The sequence below is a fragment of the Toxorhynchites rutilus genome, chromosome 2 (genome assembly GCF_029784135.1).
Source record: "Toxorhynchites rutilus septentrionalis strain SRP chromosome 2, ASM2978413v1, whole genome shotgun sequence".
In the NCBI taxonomy this organism is placed as follows: domain Eukaryota; kingdom Metazoa; phylum Arthropoda; class Insecta; order Diptera; family Culicidae; genus Toxorhynchites; species Toxorhynchites rutilus.
In genome coordinates, this window is record NC_073745.1 from 240,042,204 (window position 1) to 240,062,438 (window position 20,235).

Here is a 20,235-nt window from a genome sequence, read left to right on the forward strand (position 1 = left end):
CATTATGATAAGGTTCCACCATATGTCTTGTGCATCGTGAACGTGACAATTTTGTCGAACATCAGCTTTCGACGCGTGAGAAAGAGACACGGTGCAAGGTTGAGAGCTTAACATTCTTGAAATAATTTGTTTGAAAGGTGGTTTCTGTTAGAAATATTTCAATGGAAAACTCAAATACTCGTCAACCCGGATGATCAGATTTACCCTTTTCCGCTTGGAACTCTCTCGGCAAGGAAGGACAGGTATTTCACCCCGTTGAACCTTGTGAACATAAAACTTCTCTCGTCAAGATTTACTCGAGGGTGTTGGTTGGGAAACTTTCTCGTCCGAAGATTCGTCCGGACGAAGCTTGAAAGTTCAGAACTCATCAATTGAGGGACAGCCTCTCGGTAATGGTAAACAAATTGAGAATAATTGAATGATAAACTGCGTTTTTCTTTTCAATGAAAACAGCCCGTCGCCATTTCCCGCATGGAATTACGTCGATCAGCAATACTTTCTGCTGAATCGTTTTCGAAAAAAAAAAGTTGCCCAACAATTTTATTACAAGATCGGATAAGAATTTTCGGGCCGGAGACAGAAGTGGAAAGTTTTTCTCCCGTGGAACAAATGAAAACTTTCGCACCGGCTACAGCGCAAAAGTTGGACGCTTACAAAGACATTATTCATCTATACCGTTCGATGGAATTTTGGTCCCGAGGAAGTTATTTCTTCGCCAACTCTAAGACGCTCTAAGGAAATGGATAAATTCTGCTTCCGCGCGGTACCAAATTTCCGCAAATATTCGATTTGCCATAACTGATACGCTTCCGAAAAATGTGAATTCCCTCCCACAGAGCTTCCGCATCCGAGTTGCATCAATTTTTCCATCGGGAAGTTTAGATACTGCGAAGCAAAATCCTTGTGCAGCAGTAACTGAAATTTATAGCCAACCCCATTCGTTTCCAGATCCAGCGCCTGAATGAAAGAGAAAAAAAAACGTGTGAACTCTGTGGAAATTGTAGAAGTTTGGCTTCCCCAACCAACCGGCCATATTAAGTTTCTTGGCAATTAATTTTCCATTTATTTCCTCTAAATCAACTCCGACTCCGATCCGTACTGAACCGTCCGTCCCACTAGATGGCAAAGTAAGCCAGCAGGTGGGCACATTCGAGTCGTGTGCCAGCCAGTCCAATGTCTACCAGACGTCAAGCAGAACGACCAGCAGCGTGGCGAGCCAGTACCAAAGAAGCAGCAGCGGAACGCGACTCGGAACGAGGGCAAATGAAATAAGTATAAACCTGCACATTTTTCTTCTTCTATTTTCTATATATCTCACCTAACACCGGGATTGTTTGACACACACGCGTTCTGCACATCGCACCCATTCTCGTTTACAGGTCAGCCCCCCAAAGCCGAGTACCTCAGCGAACCGGAAGGAAGCATCCCGCGACGCACCGCACCGCAGATGGCACATCTATCACCCAAAAAGGTCGAAGGTATCGGTCCTACGACCAGGGAGGGCATGCCGTTGACTCTGAGATCTGTAAGAATCCTTGCTACCGTTATTTTTTCGGTGTTCTGCAAACGGATACAGAGTTGTTTTTTGTTCGTTCTTATCATAAACATTGCTCGATTTAAGATTTCGGGACTGTCGATTGATCGAGGCTCGAAACATCAACTCAACCTGACTTGATGTTTTATCAATGTTTACCAATTTGAAATACTTTTAATTCATTCTAGGTAAAATCATCTTCAAGGGTGTTCCTAACAAAATCACAAAATCAATTCACAAACTAGTCCAAATATCATACATTTCCTTTACCGGACATGTTTACTGTAATTTGGCCATCTTTTCATTATTTCATATATCTTACACTAAACCGAAAAATATTTTTCAATTCAACCCACACTAGAATCATGTTTTCATTTTTATTTTTATTTTTCTCGGAACGTGTTTCAAACATACTGTATGAGAAAAAACAACTCTTCCCATTTTTTCTCATTTATTTACCCAACAAAACTGGCAAGTTTCACTCAAACAGTAATCTCATCATATTTTTCCGATAGGAAGTGGATGAAAACAACCAAGCGAAGTGGTACAAAAAGATGTACCAAACACTGCACAAAGCACGCGATGATGGTAAGCATCTTCCAGCACCATTGCAACCAACTTTTTCCTCCCACCATATCCCATCGTGTTGATCGTTTCCTTGTCCCGGATATTTGTTGTTGTCAGTAGTTGGATGGTTTAGCCCAACGAACCGGAAATACAAAACCCACACACACACACACTCACTCGCAAGCTCATATTTTGTTGGATTCTTTGGACGATTTCTCGGATGAAACTATTTGCGTTTGATTTGAGTTAAACATTTTCTCTTCCGAGATACTATTCCGCATCAGCGAATAGTTGTGAGTATAACTAATTTTAAATTTGATCCCATTGTTCAAACATGAACGCCTTCCCTCAGAACTCAAGCTACCATCAACTTTTTTACAACAACCCTCATCCGGAAACCCGTGCATTCCCATGCTCGATCATCTCCGCTGCAATCCGAACAACCACGCAATGATTTACTGATTTACTTTTCAGTGTGATAGGAAAGAAAAAATCATATATTGAATTAAAAACTTTCCTCTTGCCCGAATTCGCTGTCAGCACTTCGGAGCTTCTTAAGCTGCTCCTTTGGGTTCAAAGCAATAAGAATGCTGCTGTAAAAAATAGGAATCTAAAATTTGCAATGTAGAATATTAACGGATTAATTCAATGTTTTGAGTATGGGATTTCGAATCTAGACATGACTCTGAAATCTGAATCAGGAATGTAAATCAGATTATAGTATTTCCCATAAACGGTTTGGATAAACCAATAATAATTATTTTGGTACGATGGACGAAAATATTATTTTCCCTATTGAAAAAAATTAAAACGTGGTAGTTGAGAATTTAGGGTACACCCTAGTGGCAATAACCTGAACTGATAGCCACAATAGATGTTGCTCTATCAACTTTTGCATAAAAATTGTCAACATTGGAAAAAGTTCAAAAAGCTAGTAACTGCATTCCAAATAAATTTGAAAAATTATCAAAAATTGAACTAGATATTCTGAGGATCAGACATTGTACACTATGCGTCGCTGGAACTGTCTGAAAATATCACTGGCAACACTACGCTGCTTTTGTAGTAGCTTGTAGTTCTCCAAATGACTAATTGAAAGCAGTGTCTTCTAACGGCGCAGGTGTGTAGAGAAGAAATACTTCCACATGCCACATGTCAGGTGCACTTGCGATGTTTATTTAGTTCTTTTTCTACAAGCACGACTGCTCAGCTTACTCTCGCATAACCCATTTCATAAATATATGGTATCTTGATATGAGAAACAGATCATAAAGGACAACATTATGCGGAAAGGGGCAAAGCAATATGTTCGGAAAATATGATCGATTTTCGTAAAACATGACGAAATCATATTTACGCACCCAAGTCTTAAATTATTGGATTATTGTACGAGGGTCACTATTTATATTTCGAGAATTGGCCACACTGATGTCTTGTGAGTCCATCTGACGGTTCCATCGTAAAGTTTGACATTTTTGACGATATACGTACTCAGAACATTTTGTCATACGGACGCTATTTGTTTATTTTATATTTAGTTGAAAGTTTGGTCTCGGCAAAAAAATGGAACTGAATCGTGAACATTTTCGTGCGATGATTTTTTACGACTTTCGACGTGGATTATCACAACAAGAGTGCGTCAATCAACTTAATTTGACTTTTGGCGATGAAGTTCCATCAAAAACCACTGTGTATCGCTGGTATAGTGAATTCAATCGTGATCGTAGTTCGCTGTCCGACGAGTTTCGTGAAGGTCGTCCAAAATCGACTGTAGTGCCAGAAAACATCGATGCTGTGCACGAAATGATTAAGCAAGATCGTCATGTAACCTATTGTGAAATTGAGGCATCCCTAAGCATTAGTTCCACCAGCATATATGCGATTTTACATGAACACTTAGTTGTGTGAAAATTATGTTCACGTTGGATCCCACATAATTTGACAATCGCTCAAAAAAATAAATGGAATAAATGCTTTGAAAATTGGTTTAAGCGCATGCAAAAGTGTATCGATCATCGTGGCGAGTACTTTGAAAAACAATAAAAATATATTCGCAGCTTAACTATTTGTTTTTGTTCCTATTCCCGAAATATAAATAGTGACCCTCGTATCAGCTATTTTCATTGTATAAGCCTTTTTTCAGAATTATTTTCCATTTTGATTTTTTTAAATTCAGTGTCAACTTTTTATTTATTTTTTTCATGTTTTTAAAGAAAAATCAAACAATTTCCTTCATTTCATTTTTTTACCAAAATTATAGTTTTTTTATCTTAGAGTTATATAGTTTATAGTTTTCAAGTTAGAATTTTGTCGTAAAAAATTAAAAACGAATATTTCCATCTATCGTTTTGTCTCATATTCCGAACAGTCTCAAATTCCGAACACTTCATTTTCGAATGTAAATTAACTAAACTTTTATGTTATAAATAATTGAATAATGAAAACACAGACATTCTTGCAGGTATAGGCTTCATTTTGTCATCATTTACAGGTATCGATACAGCCTATAATTTATAATATTAGAACTTGCAAAAAAGTGACAGTCAAAGCCAATGATAAAATGTTTGCATTAGCAAATTCCGTAAAAAAAAGCATCGTTCATTTTCCAATTTTTGTAGTTGTACCAACTATTTTGTTTGTTGTTTTCATGTTAAGTGATAGAAAATGTATGAACCTACAATAAATGGGTGAAAAAAATAATATTTTATGCAGAAATCTTCATTAAAATTAATATTGAAGTAGTGTTCGGAATATGAATCAAGCTTCTACGCATGATTCAAATTCCGAACACTTCATTTTCAAATGAAATTCTTTGGGTTATAGCCCTTATTTTAACATCTTTTACATGTATCGATACGGTTATAATTTATAATATAAGGCATTTGCAAAAAAGTGACATTGGTTTTGACCAATGACAAATTGTTTGCGCTAGCGTTTTTCAGTTTTTGTAGTTTTTTCAATGATTTTGTTTGTTGATTTCATGTTGAGTGCTAGAAATGGTAAAAATATACAATAAATGAATGACATAAAATGATATTTTATGCAGAAATCTTCATTAATATTATTGTTTGGGATATGAATCAAGTTTCTACGAATGATTTAAATTGCGAACACTTAATTTTTAAATGTAATTTTACTGAACTTTAATGTTATAAATAATTTAATATTCAAAACCCTGACATTCTTTGAGCTATAGACTTAATTTTAACATCATTTACAGGTATCAATACCGATATAGCGCCTTTGGACCCGAAACCATGTAAACTATAAGAAACAAATACAATCAATAATTACAAAAGCAAAATCCAATTTTTTTGCGAGCATACCATTTTTTCTAGACTAGCTAATTGACTTCAATTTGATATATCGATCATATGAATCGGTCCAGTAATTTAAAAGTTGTGATTTTTTTTAAATTGCATTTTTGCTGTTCGGAATATGAGTCAGTGATAAAAATGGTGTTCGGAATTTGAGACAAAAGTAATTAAACATATTTTTAGTTTTTCACCATAAATATGTATTTGTAAAACGATTTTATTGTAGTCAAATGAAAAAGAAGGCTCTATTGTATCCGAAAATCAAATTAATTTCCCGAAAGAGTACCATTTTGAGTGATGAGACACTGTTTAATGGCCATCAAAGCTTACGTGTTTGGAATATGAGACAAAACGGTATACGATTTCCGAAAAAATTCTAGATTTGTATGCCAAATTGCTTAGATGGTGAATGTCTTCAAAGTTCACTACAATCTGAGCTGGTACTGCAAATGTCCAAGATAAGTTGGCATAAAATTCGTCATGGGCATAAAACTTTCGATTGAAATAAAACACAAACAAATGGTGATTGAATTGTCATGAATGTTGCTAAATTCAAAATATTATTCTCTGCCATTATTATTTGAATATGATTTCGGTCATATGACGCGCAAATGATAAATTATTCGATATTTCGATTTTTTCAATGTAAGTACCAAACATTTTCTAAATTGTCTGTGTGCCCTGTCCCGACATTCTCCGAACGAAAAGTATACTGTCGGTTCGATGCAACCGACGAAAAATTCGGTATCAGTCTCAGGGGCCGGGCTCAATGAATCAATAAAACTGGACAATTTTTCCGTCAAATGCAAAATCTTAATTAGATTATTTTTGGAAAATTCATGATCATTTCAATGGTGACAAAATATTACCAGTCTCATTTTTTACCTTAACTGTCAAATACTGGTCTATTCCATAAAGTGTAATACATATAGCTGTGTCAAAATAGCTTATTCAGAGAATGTTCTTCAAAACCTTGGAAATCATTAAACTCTAATTTCCTCTGTTGCTGAAAATGGAATCAACTCGACAGTGGCTCTCGTGGCCTAGCGGTTACAAAAATAGCAGCTATCGGTTCGATTCTCGTCCTAATCGGAAAATCTATCATCTAAGAATTGTTTGATTTACTATAGATTGTGATTACCTAATCCGTAAATAGTTTAAAATAATTTTATTCTGCGTATTTGTGTGCTTTCATTTCCGTGCTGGAAATAATGTTCTACTTATGCATCTTGTTTGTTTCGGAGATGAACGAATCGAAAGATTTAAGATCAAAGAGGAAGAAGATTTTTTATATTGAAGAGGCTTTAAACTTTGCTGTTCATTTACTTGTATTACTTGTGCATTGGTGAGTTATAATATTTATAGAAAAGTTGGATATAGCGGTACAAATGCAGCGTTCGTTCTAGCGGCAATGAGAGAGGAAAAAGGTAATATTGCGATTTAAGCTCCACCATTTCTCAATAGTTCCCAGTGATGTTCGCATCAATCGAAAGAAAATATTTCCACGCACTTATAACAATTAAGAAAATTATACATTCTATTCTATGTTCAACTATTGAACAACTTGAAAATGCCAAGTATTAAATAAAATCGCGCGTTTTGATTGTTTAGCACAAGCAATCTGCGCTTTCTCAGTTGTGCTGTGAAAAGAGCAACTGATGTTGCGATAATGATGGAACATGTCATCGAACGTAATATTTTAATTTTAATGTATTTCTTGACTCTACGACATTCTGTTTTAGGAGATCTTCGTAGACTCGATAGATACCAAGGGAACGATTGTGGGTTCAATCTCAGGTTCCTCCATTATTTATTGGTCTCTTTCAAGGCTAGAGACGAATGAACATTGTAGTTTTAAGGAAAAATCAATTAATCAATCGACATTTACTTTTACTCTGAATTCAGACTGCGATCTGCCACTTTACTTTAAACTTTGCTGTTCATTTACTTGTATTACTTGTGCATTGGTGAGTTATAATATTTATAGAAAAGTTGGATATAGCGGTACAAATGCAGCGTTCGTTCTAGCGGCAATGAGAGAGGAAAAAGGTAATATTGCGATTTAAGCTCCGGCATTTCTCAATAGTTCCCAGTGATGTTCGCATCAATCGAAAGAAATATTTCCACGCACTTATAACAATTAAGAAAATTATACATTCTATTCTATGTTCAACTATTGAACAACTTGAAAATGCCAAGTATTAAATAAAATCGCGCGTTTTGATTGTTTAGCACAAGCAATCTGCGCTTTCTCAGTTGTGCTGTGAAAAGAGCAACTGATGTTGCGATAATGATGCAACATGTCATCGAACGTAACATTTTAATTTTGATGTATTTCTTGACTCTACGACATTCTGTCTTAGGAAGTCTTCGTAGACTCGATGGATACCAAGCGAACGATTGTGGGTTCAATCCCAGGTTCCTCCATTATTTATTGGTCTTTTTCAAGGCTAGAGACGAATGAACATTGTGGTTTTAAGGAAAAATCAATTAATCAATCGACATTTACTTTTACTCTGAATTCAGACTGCGATCTGCCACCATCATATCTTAAAGCTGAGAGTTAATTTGAAAATATTGCTGCTTTGCCGATCGCTTGCGCAGCTCAAGGCAAGCATTGAATTATACGTTTGTTGAATGGATTAAGGGCTTGTCATAAGCCTTGCTGTGAAGTATGCGTTTGGTTGGTTTGGTTTCGAATTATAGAGACGTCAATCTTTCTGCATTCATTCGCTCATGACAATCCAGCAAAAAAAACGGAGATGGAGATCGCATTACAGGACCATGAGGATAATTCTGTTCCACCAATTCAGTGTTAGTGAGTGTGACCAAGTCGGAAACGGGTGAGGATCAGTCTTTCTCAACTGTTGTTTCGGAGTGTTTCGACTGTTGGAGGTTTCGGCCTTGGTGGACATTTCCGTGAATTCAGGAAATACCAGGAACTCAACTGGAGACGTTTTTTTCTGTAAAGCATGCTTTTATTGCTTCTTCTTCTTCTTCAATGGCACTAACGTTCCTAGAGGAACTTCGCCGTCTCAACGTAGTATTACTTGCGTCATTTTTATTAGTACTTAGTTGAGATTTCTATGCCAAATAACACGCCTTGAATGCATTCTGAGTGGCAAGCTCTAGAATACGCGTGATCACAGTGCAAGTCGGAGGAAATTTCTTTGACGAAAAATTCCCCCGACCAGAACGGGAATCAAACCCGAACACCCGGCATGTTAGTTATGACGCTAACCACTCGGCCACGGGAGCACACTTTTATTGCTAGGATCAGCTTATATGGGGTCGGTTCTGCACATGTCAAGTTGCGTGCTTTTGAGTTTGAAACTTCTAACTAGACTAGAAACCATGTCAAATTTCATCAGGCGAGAGACTGAGACTGATATTTGACTCAGTGACTTTGCTTTTTCTATTGTCTCTTGACAACGATCAGCCAGTGCCATATGCTGAGGCTGATTCTTAACATGAAAATTGGAAAATATGTTTTTCAAGGCTACAAATAAAATTACAAGCCCGTAAACAAATTTTAAATCCTAAAATTCTAGTTAATTATCCAATTTTTTTTAAGATAATATCGGAAGTGATAAACAAGCGAACTAAATTGTAATAATTCCGTATTCATACGTTAACAATGCAGTCGTGTGTTGGACACCATTCTACTTATTGTTTTTTTAAATATTATAATTTAATGAGTACACTGTTGCATGTTAACAAAGTTCGACGCATAGTGGTGCCGTGTGGACTCATCATGATAAAGGAAGGATCTTTCTAAATTCATGAAATTTGAATACTTTACAAATTCCATTTAAGGAAAATAAAGAAAAGCAGACCCGGCGGACATCGTCCCGCATAAAATCGTTGACTCGATTCGAATTATTTCAAACATTCACATTTCCTCCTGAAATTATTTTTTCTGGTCGGACATTCGCAGATGATAACATATGATGCCAAAGTTAGTCAGTAGTTAATGCTTTTTGGAATTCGATAGCTTTCAATATTCATAAGTACAATTGTCACTCACGAGGTGGAAGGAATCTCATGTTAGGTTAACCCTGCTTTGCATAATGGTGGAAATTTTCATCATAACAGTGTATGCCCAAAAATTATATAAAACAACAAGTTCACTTTCAGTAGATCGCGTCTGGACCTTGATTTATTTCACCAATAAAGAAATAATCATGCAAAGAAGGTGTTGCGGCCCAGAAGGAGAATCCATAAAAAACGTACCTCAATTCTATCACAAATAACTTTTTTAAACATTTTACACATTACTACAAGACACTTAATATTAAAGCACTCAACAAATTAAATTCTGCAGACAGGGTCTGAATATGCACCTGGAAAAAAAAACAATCAATGAATTAAGTATGTAAGAACATTTATTCAGTTACCTCCTCCGGGATCAATTACCTGCAAAAATACAAATAATATTGAATCATGCACAATACACAATACACAGTACTTACCGCTCACAATTCAGCTCACAAAACATAACACAATCGGCAAACAAAACCACAACAATCTAGTTCAATGTAAATAACAGCAAAGCGAATTATCAGAGGCAGGAATGATATCGCTATAGGAAACGGAGAATACAATCCCAATTGTTTTTATAGCGAGACGCAACCCAAACTAAAGAAGCTATAGATATAAGGACGGTGCGACCGTATAAATAGGGCACGCAATGTTCAAAACAGTCAGCTAGAGATGAATGAACTGCAAAAGTTTAAAGTCTCTATAATCAAAAACCAAACCAGAACAGTCAATCGCAAATATACTTTGTTTATGTTCGATCGCTTCATTTTTCAATCGGGTAGTCAGTCTAGTCTCTATTCATCAACCCTGAAACTCTGCTCAGAAACTATCTGGGCGGAGACAGAAGGGTTAATTCAATGCTTCTTCCATGGGTCGATAGATGACATTTTTCTGAGAAATTACTGTATTTATCGCATCACATCGATGGGTAGGGTTAGCATAACTACAAATTATTCAGTGATTTTGCAGATTTTCAGACTTTTAAAATTAATTTTTTTTTTGCAGATTACATATTTTTCGGAATTCAAACAGAATTTACTGAGTTTTCAAAATTATTTTTTATATATATTCCATGCCAAACCGATATAGTGGTTCTCAGATTTTCATGAAAAGTGGTAGTTTCGTTATTAGACCCGTATTTTTTTTATTTTTTCAGTAGGGTGGCCATTTCCATTTTAGGCTAGGGCAACTTTTTCCTCTTTTTTCCAAAAATGCCTTTTTTCATAAAATCATAACTTTTGAACTACTAGACCGATTCAGATGATCGACATATCAAATTAAAGCCAATCACCTGGCCATAAAATAAAAAAATATTACATCTGCAGAGAATTCTAATTCTGTCCTCGTTATTATTGATTGTATTCGTTTTTTATTGTTTTCATTATCACGGGACCAAGGTCGCTATATTTTTTTATATTTTTTCTGAAAAGCTGAGGATTTTTCACATCTCATATGTCGAAACCAGAGAGACGTTTTTTTGTTTCGTTTTTGAGCTATGATTTTGCAAACTTAACCATTGGTTCGAAAAATCAATTTTTTCCTTGAGTTATGATTCTTCAAACTTAAGCAATGGTTCGAAAAATCTTTTTTTTTCCTCTTTTTTCAACACAAAAGTTCATAACTTTTGATCTACTGGACCGATTCAGTTGATCGACACATAAAATTAAAGCCAATTAGATAGCCTTTTTTGAAAAATATTAGACTTGCGAAAAAAGTGGATTTTGATTTCGTAATTATTTACTGTATTAGTTTTTTATAGTTTACATGGTTTCGGGACCAAGTATGCTATATTTTTAAATATTTTTTCTAGAAAGCTGAGATTTTTTTACATAGCATATCCAAAAATCAGGGATGTGTTATTTTTCGTTTTAAAGTAATGATTTTTCAAAATTAACATGTCTTCAGTCTTTGTTCAATATTTCTATGCGACAAGACTAGATGTATGCGACTAGAATTCAATTAATTAACAAATGTGTCATTTAAAAAAAAGGCTAGCTAGTTGGCTTTAGTTTGATATATCGCTTGTCTAAATCGGTCCAGTAGTAGTAAAATGATTTTTAGAACCATCGGTTAATTTATAAAAATCATGACTCAAAAACGAAAATAAAACGCCTCTCTGGTTTCGACATATGATATGTAAAAAATCCTCAGCTTTTCAGAAAACATATAAAAAAATATAGCGCCCTTAGTTCCGAGATAATGAAAACAATAAAAAACGAATGCAATAAATAATAACGAGAACAGAATTCAAATTCTCTGCAGATGTAGTGTTTTTTCAAAAAAGACCAGGGATATGTCGATCATCTGAATCGGTCTAGTAGTTCAAAACTTATGTTTTTATTGAAAAAAGTCATTTTTTGGAAAAAGGAGCAAAAAGATGATTTTTCGACCAACCCTAAAATAGAAATGGGCACCCTAAAAATAATAAAAAAATACTGGTCTAATGTTTTGTGATAAAGAACATAATTACCACTTTTGATGAAAATCTGAGAATCACTATATCGGCTTGGCATGGAATGGCTGTATATGTATAAATATTCAGAATACTACTTCACATATTTCATTCGTCTGTTTTTGAAATTGCCTACATTGGAATCAGTTTGAATTCAGACAAGAATAACAGAATTCCTTAGGATACATTCCTTCTCTTCAGTACATTGAATCCTAACAATTTTATGTATGAAAATGTGTCCATAATATTTCCATGGGAAAAGAACTCAATTATCACACGGCGCTAAGACGCTCAGCAGAGTAGTGACTCGATGCGTAACCCATCGAAGGGTTTGCATTTGGTCCGCTCTTTTGAAAATAAAATCGTACGCGAAGGGGTTATAAGAGACACAAAACACCATGCATCTCCACAAAACCATGCAGATCCGACGTTATTAGCACCATTGAAAATCTCTGAAAATAGAGCCCAAAATTCAGACAAGTGCAATGTCGCAAAATATCCAATCACTAACCTCCAAAAACAAGACCAACATGTTTTCAATTGCCGTTTGACTTCGTTTGTGCTCCTCCAAACGTTCACTCAATTATCCGCCACCTCTTCATCCTCCTCCGAACGCGATTGCTACCAAATTTAATTTGGAGAAAGAATTTATTTTCGTCCCCCTTTACCTCCCCCTGCAAGTCCTAGCAGGGGAGTTCAACTATGAACACAGTGTGTCTGAGCTGCATTTTGCCTTTGCCCAGAAGACGGACGACCAGAACTCGTTTTGCATGATGATGAAGATGATGATCTTCGGTTGGACACCGGGTCTTTCGCCGCTGACGGTGACGCTGGCGTTCTTCCGGGGATGGCCCAGGAAAAGTGCAAGCAATTCATCTTTCCCGAAAAAAGCGCCACGACAGACGCGATATTAAGAATATAAAAAATGCATACATGTGAATGGAAGTACAGAACACGTTTTATCCGGAAGGAGGAGGATGAGAAGTGGCAGCTGAATCGCTGAAACTATCAAGACGGTATGTTGGAAGGATACTTATGCTGGTTTGCACAAGCAGTCGCAATCAAGTGCGACTTTGGAGCTCTATGTATGTTTAGCTCTGGTGCACTGGCGGGCGAACCGGCCGTTTGAAAACATATTTCATCGTGGAATGGGATATCATGCTGTACATCCAAGGTGCCGTCTAAAGGATCCAACAATGTTCTCATCTCATACATGGCCCCTTCCAAAAATAACACTTTCAACTTTATCCTCCGACGACAAGCCAAGAAAATGGAAAACTTTTCAAGAACCTATTCACAACCCAACTGTTTCCTGTTCTCTCTTTTTTTTTGTTCGAACTTTTTTATTTCAGATGACTTCGTGACCGTACGATACAAAACGCGCCGAGGTGATAAATTACTCTTACTAATATATACGAATATATATATTGCTCACAGCTTTTTGCAGCTTAAAATTTCTCCCATTGCTTTCATAACTTAGCGCAAGTTGGCGCATAAATTGCGTTCAGCAGGCACCACCTTTCATTATAATACAGTTCGACTGTACTTAATTACCCAGGGAAGAATGTACATAAATTAACAAGGCTTTCATCCGCTTATAAATAAGCATTAATAATTAATAAGGCTCAATGCATGGACTCTGTCTGATACTAACGATAAAAACCGCATGAATATATAAGCTGAAGAAGGTCAGAATGGAAGACCAATGGTTTTTGGTAATAATTGGTTCTAGCTCAAATTTAAATATCAATACATCGGAAACATCTATTGGAAAATTATGTTTAAACAGAGTGCACCAACATTTACTAATAATAATCCGATCGCATTTCCTTGCATCAAGATTGCTGTTCCAGATTTCCTGCCGGTTGAAACGGAAGTTTTCAAATCCAATTACTCGCGTCCGGGTAGCGGCAAGAGATAGCCACTATCCATCGTGAAAAGTGAATCGATTGCTGGTTACCGACCGGCGGATTGGCGGAAATTGATCATTAGTCCTGCAAGATGATTTACCCCGGATGCAATACCCTCCGGCCGGGAGAGGCCAAAGTCAATCGGGTCCCGTCTCGGGGGTTTTCACGGCGGCACTATCCGACTGCCGCCCGAGACCAATCAACTGACAAGACATGGTATCTTGAATGTGATTTGCTATCCTCGCCCATCTTCGACTTTGACAAATTGAATTGTATCGGTTGCCGCATTGTGTCGCAGCGAAATTAAATCCGATGCAATTTGATTGCCACAATCAGGACTGCGCTTCCTGCTGCCACCGGAGAATTCAATTTTCAATTCCAGCGAAGATTTATTGTTACTGCACGGAACAGAGTCGCAAACGAAGATGGATTTCGCGCATAAATAGAAACTTCTGTCAGTAGAAAAAGAATTTATCTAACCTCGGACCAGCTATCAACGGGCTTTTTGTCAGACACCGCTATTAATCTTTATTTGAGCTTCCACCATTTGCACCCATTTCTCTTCAGTAGGTTGTGACACACTCTTCAAGATAAATAACTCTACACGTTCACGCCACTTATCACTCGCAAAAACTCACCCTTGCCTGACCCGGAGAAGCATGTGTCATTTTTATGTCGTCTATGGTCTGCCTTCACACGCTACACGCCTGCGGGATGTGCGAAAAATCAATTTAACTCCGGTTAGCGACCCTAACCTTACGCTTTTTTGTGCCCACAGGAAACTACCCGTACAAATCAAGCGGATACCAGTCCGAGCCAGAACCGAACTACGACTCCGACTACACGATCAAGTACAGCACGCTCGATCGGAGGCGAACGCCAACGGCGCTGAATCCCAACAGTTACTCCAGGTGAGAGAACGCTCTAACACTCGAAATGTTTGCCCATCCAGGTCAATAGCACAGATGAAACTTTTCTCCATTGTTTTAGATTCAATACTCTACAAGGATCGGCCGTCAAGTCCGGCCCGGGCCAATATCGGAACCAACCAGGTCGAATCGAGAACTACGTGCCGGGCCACTCGTCCATCTCCGAGAAGGAATCGAAAGAGGTACTGTTAGGATTATTAGATGCTTTGTGTGTTTGGTGGATGTGTTTGATGGGTATGTGGTGACTTCTCACTCAAGATTTTGAATTAGACGGGCAATGATTCAGGAAATCGCACGGTTGGACGCAAATATAAGCTCAAGTATTTTCAAGGAATTAAAAAACGTTTCATAGCGCAACGTAATGTGACGCGACTGTGGGAAATAAAGCTGACATAAAATAATATACAGCTATATACGAGAGCTTTAATAATTAATTCCTTCAGTTTGCAATTAACCCATTTCTTGTACACTCAAAATAACAGTGTCGGAAAACGCAGTTTCTTAAACGCAGTTTCTTAAACGGAAGGAGAGATGTTCGAAGAGAACGATGATTGCCGTAGGCCGAACCGAAGAGAAGAGAATGATTCTCTTTACTCCGATGTGAGAACATGGAGTTCAGATTTTTGGCGGACTTTCCCCATAGATGTTAAAAATATTGAAAATGATGAACGACAAGGGTTTCAGAGAGCTCCATTTATGTTCAGAAAGGAATTTTATTGGGTACGAAGATAAACGCATAAAGAAATAAAATCCCGTGCAATAAAAGGAAAACACAATAACATTGAAGATTGTCTTCAAGCACCAGCTTCTACGATATACGGTCACATTTCGAATGTTTACGAGTTGCCGTAAATCTGGCATCACTTCAGGAAAACGAGAGCCCAGAGAGATAATTAAGCGCGAGAGAATTCGATTCTCAAGGTTGGATGATGCATTGCATCGAGTTGAGAATTCATTCTGTGTACGATTTTTGGTGTGGAAAGTGCCTTTCAGGTCGAAACAACCTTAATTTGATGCTGGCGTCCAAATTGCGGGACCCTGCTCACGACAGCGACGTTTTCCCATACAATGTTTATGGCAACAAGGAATGTCAGACGTGTCTTCGTTTTGAAAACTTTTGACCTATTGTTGAGACATTTCGACATTCGAAAGTCATTGTTGACTTTTCTGTTAATTCGCAATGGAAATGTTCCTCAAACATTTTCTCATACAATGTATATGACAACCAGGAATGTCAGACGTGTTTTCATTTTGAAGACATTTGACCTACTGTTGAGACATTTCGACATTCGAAAGTCATTGTAGACTTTTCTAATTCTTCGTTAAAATGCTGAATTTTTACCGAAACTCCCGAAACTGAAGACTTATTCACTCTATTTCCCTTCAGTGGCATTCGGAGATATTTCTCTCAGTGTGACTTGTATACTGTTTTTTTTTCTAAATCAACAATCTATCATAAAAAAAATCCATTTCCATAAATCATATTTTATTTGACATCTATATAATATATAATAATATATAATAATTATTTGTATCATATTTTTTTCGGAATAAAAATTAAAAAGTCAAAAATCGGATAATGAAATACAGTATATAACAGTGATAGCCAAACTTTTAGACATTACGGGCGGCTTATTGTTCAAATGTTGAACTGCGGCCTACCAATCTGAACTTCATCAAAAAATCATAAGAAAAATAATGCATGAGTATAGGAGGGTTGATTGAAGGACAACCATAGGTCAAACTAATAAATATTTAATGAAAAATTATTCTATAAAATAAAAAATAATTTATATCGTTTTTTTTTTTTTGGTAAATAAGGTGGAGATCTTCATAGACACCCAGTCGCCATGTTGACTGGGTAGTGTGAGATTCTTACTCACTAAAACCACCTCCTATGCGCCGTGCCTTTTCCATCCGGGACCACCCATCGGTATTACTTCAGGGGGAGGCAGTGCTCACGCACTCATTTCATTGGCCCATTCTCTGGTCTTCTCTCCATTTGCGTTGAAGCTCTGACATTATCAGCGTAATCGCTTTTGTTACTACATTTCACGAACTTTCGTCGCGACACATTTTTTAGGTCACATTACTCTCGTTGATTTCGACACAGATGCGATCATTTCAGAGCGTTCTATGACGAATCGAGGACATTCGAACACTACTTGGTACGGAGTTTCCACTATGAGTGCACACTGGGGGCAGTGGGGTGAATTCGCATGTCCGAATCTGTGGAGATATCCCCGGAAGCAACCATGACCTGACAGGAACTGCGTCAGCTGGAAGCTCGTTTCTCCGTGATTTCTGGTAATCCACTTGGCTATGTCTAGAATCAGCCTGTGGGTCCATCTTTCTTTTGAGGTGTTGTTCCACTCTTGCTGCCACTTCCTCAACGAGTCATTTCTTGCTAGTTTCCGAGCATCTGTGGTATTCCGTCCAGTTGAAGCACGTTCTTTATAGCACGCATTGTCTTCCGCCAGAACAATATCGTGGAAATCATTCCCGCTATGACACATACAGCTTTCATGGATATGGTCCTATATGCACTCGCTACTTTCATCGCCATTGCTCTGTAGGTTCTGTTCAGCAGCGTTCTGTCTAGTTTATTCTTGATCGCTGCCACCCAGGCTGGGCCAGCATATCTGAGTATCGATGTGGATACGCTAGCCAGAAGTCGCCTCTTACTGCTGCTATTCCAGTCATTATTCGGCATGATTCTGGCTATCGCCGTTATGGCCTTTGCCGCCTTCTTGCAGGCATAGTTGACATGACTCCTGAAGTTAAGTCGGTCGTCTATGATTACACCTAATTAAGCTCTCGTTTGGAGGCAATGGTGTGGTTCCCAACGGTGATTACCGATCTTTATACAGCCCTGCAGTTGCTGACCAGTATAATTTCCGTCTTGTGATGCGCTATCTGCAGTTTTCTCTCGAGCATCCAGCTCTCTATCGTTCTTATCGCCTCGGTAGCCAACATTTCCACCTCCTCTCCGTTACTGTTAGAGAGATGTCATCTGCGAACCCGATGATGTTGACGTAACTCTTCTGGATCGCACACAGGTAGTTCGGTACCAACATCCTGTGTAACGCCTTTGCAATGTCTTCTCAGCGTTTTAGCGTCCACAATTACGTTGACACCAGTTAAACGTCCAGAAAATTTACACCACAGATCAAATGTCCAGAGAATTGACGATAACTATTTCACAATTCCAGAAAACACATCCACTCCAGTTGAAGGTCCAGAAGATTGTGTCACAGCTTTAACCACGTATTCTTTTCCAGTTCCGATAATGGCGGCGCGAGACAATTCCGCGATTATTCAATTCCAAAGGAAATTGTTCCCGCGGAAGAATATCCTTTTCTATTCCACAGAGTAATGGCGATACACTTTTCAGGCGAATTGAATGCACATGAATTTATGATGGCGATCCACCCTTTGAATCGCGGATAATAATGGCGATCGCTTTTTAAACCGCGAGCACAATAGCGCAATGTTCCTCCAATTGCTTCCTTCTAAATTAGCTTTCGTCATAATTCGCCAATCCACATCCGGCTCGAAGGACCATAATGTTGCGGAGCCCGCCCTCGATAATCTTCGGTAGCTCATCAGCTTCAGGCTCACAACATCGAAGAAATGTACACCATTTACAACGGCAGAATTATCCATTAATTCAAAACCCACTAAAATGCAGTACATGCAACCACTCGATTAGTATATTTAAGTTCACAATATTACACGGCATTAACTATGAGACACAAGAATACAAATATTATTTCTAAATGACTAGATCCGACCGACACAATCTTCTCTTCGTATTATTTAATTTATATCCTGCGATGGTCAAACTGGAACTGATTCTTCTCCGCAGACTCACATTTTGTCTGTCCACTGTTGATGCTGTTGTTGCTCCTCTATGCGCGATGATCCTCCCGAACAACTCATCTTCGGTGTGGTGAATTTACCACATTCCTTTGCTTCTCCCGTTCCGCTGTGGTGGAAGGGAGACAACGGTTTCCACACAGTTGTTCCTCTTTACTCCTGTATTAGTTTTGTTTGCTGTTGCTGTCTGGGCGACTATCAGTGTTTGGATTTCGATCAAAATCAAATGATACACAATGTGTCATGCAAGTAAACTCTCACGAACATATAACCAAATATGAGAGGATCATTCAGATACTTGTATGAATGTCAGCAATCACTTTTGTAACATTTAGTGATTAAACGAAGAGAGGAACGAAGACTGTTGTTTGCATATTCGAGTTGTATCAAACATGGCACACTATTTTCGAAGCCTGCATACAAGTTTGAACCGCATATACAGACACAGACAAGTGTAAAGCAATAAATGACACAAGAAAAATTACGTCATCATTACGTCACCATTTGCGGAGAGCAGCGAATGGGAAAAGAGATAAAACGCGAGAGTTTTTGCTTCTCACTGGAGTGGTGTTGCTAGTAAAACTATGCGGTCTATATGAATATACACATTTCAAGGGATAGCGGCGATAAAAATGGAAAATATAATCTGACTACCCTTCCCTTAGCCTCTATCGAGCTAAATAATCATATAGTTTGCACTCTCTGAGACTTAAAAATCAGGATCTGCTACATTAGCTGAATATGAATCTTTCGCTTTGCGTTGTCCGTATGATCCTGCTGTTTCATGATGCATGGAGAGGTCGGTATGCATATGTTAGAGGCAAAGAAGAAAATAAGCTTTCTGCACTGAAAGCGTATATGATAGCTTTGCTTGCATGCTGGTGTGCAATGAAGTGCGAGCCGATGCAGAGTTGTCTCGTTCTCTTTTGTGTCGTGATTTGCAGCACATAACAATAATAGAATACCGCTGGGGGAAATGTTTCCTGAAAGATCATATTTGAACGAACGAAAGCGATTTTTTCAATGAGTGGATCATTTGGCAAACACTGGCGACTATTATTGATGTGTAATAGGTCGTTGTACGCGCCAGACAGCAGCTGACCACCTTCAGGGTTGTAGCGCAGAGTGTTTATGTGTGACGTAAACAATTACTACGGCGTAGAACCGGTCGCCACATCTTTTTTGTTTCGGATCTTTCTCGGCTATTTCGATGACGCACAGAATAGCATCCACAGTCGATCTACCCTTCCGGAACCCGAACTGCGACGTTGAGAGTCCATGTTCGCTCTCTGTACACTTCGTCAGCCTGTTTAGTGTTATTCTCTCACTTGGTAAGCTACCAAGTGTACCCAGAAGACAAATAGGCCTGTATGATGACGGCTCTCGTGGTGTTTTCCCCGGCTTCGGCAGTAGTATGAGTTTCTGCCTTTTCCATATATCGGGGAAGACTCCTTCATTCAGACAATTTTGCAGAGTTTCTCTGAACATATTCGGATTCGCTTGTATGGCCGCTTTCAACGCCACATTGGGGATTCCGTCAGGGCCTGGGGATTCATTTCCCTTCAATCTTTTTGCTGCAGCTAATAGTTCTTCCGTGGTCACTATC

The 20,235-nt window shown here is 38.1% G+C and overlaps 1 protein-coding gene across 19 annotated transcripts in view; it reads left to right on the forward strand.

Annotated features, from left to right (window-relative positions):
- Positions 1-20,235, forward strand: part of LOC129767448 (uncharacterized) — a 332,396-nt gene that overhangs the window by 215,797 nt on the left and 96,364 nt on the right. For 16 of the 19 annotated variants that reach the window (XM_055768358.1, XM_055768356.1, XM_055768369.1 and 13 more), the window contains 6 exons: positions 1,120-1,272; positions 1,380-1,525; positions 2,050-2,122; positions 13,264-13,299; positions 14,600-14,732; positions 14,812-14,932. In XM_055768358.1, the coding sequence (XP_055624333.1) occupies positions 1,120-1,272; positions 1,380-1,525; positions 2,050-2,122; positions 13,264-13,299; positions 14,600-14,732; positions 14,812-14,932 (662 nt within the window). The remainder of the gene's footprint in view (positions 1-1,119; positions 1,273-1,379; positions 1,526-2,049; positions 2,123-13,263; positions 13,300-14,599; positions 14,733-14,811; positions 14,933-20,235) is intronic. The other 3 variants (XM_055768352.1, XM_055768359.1, XM_055768361.1) reach the window with 3 other exon arrangements.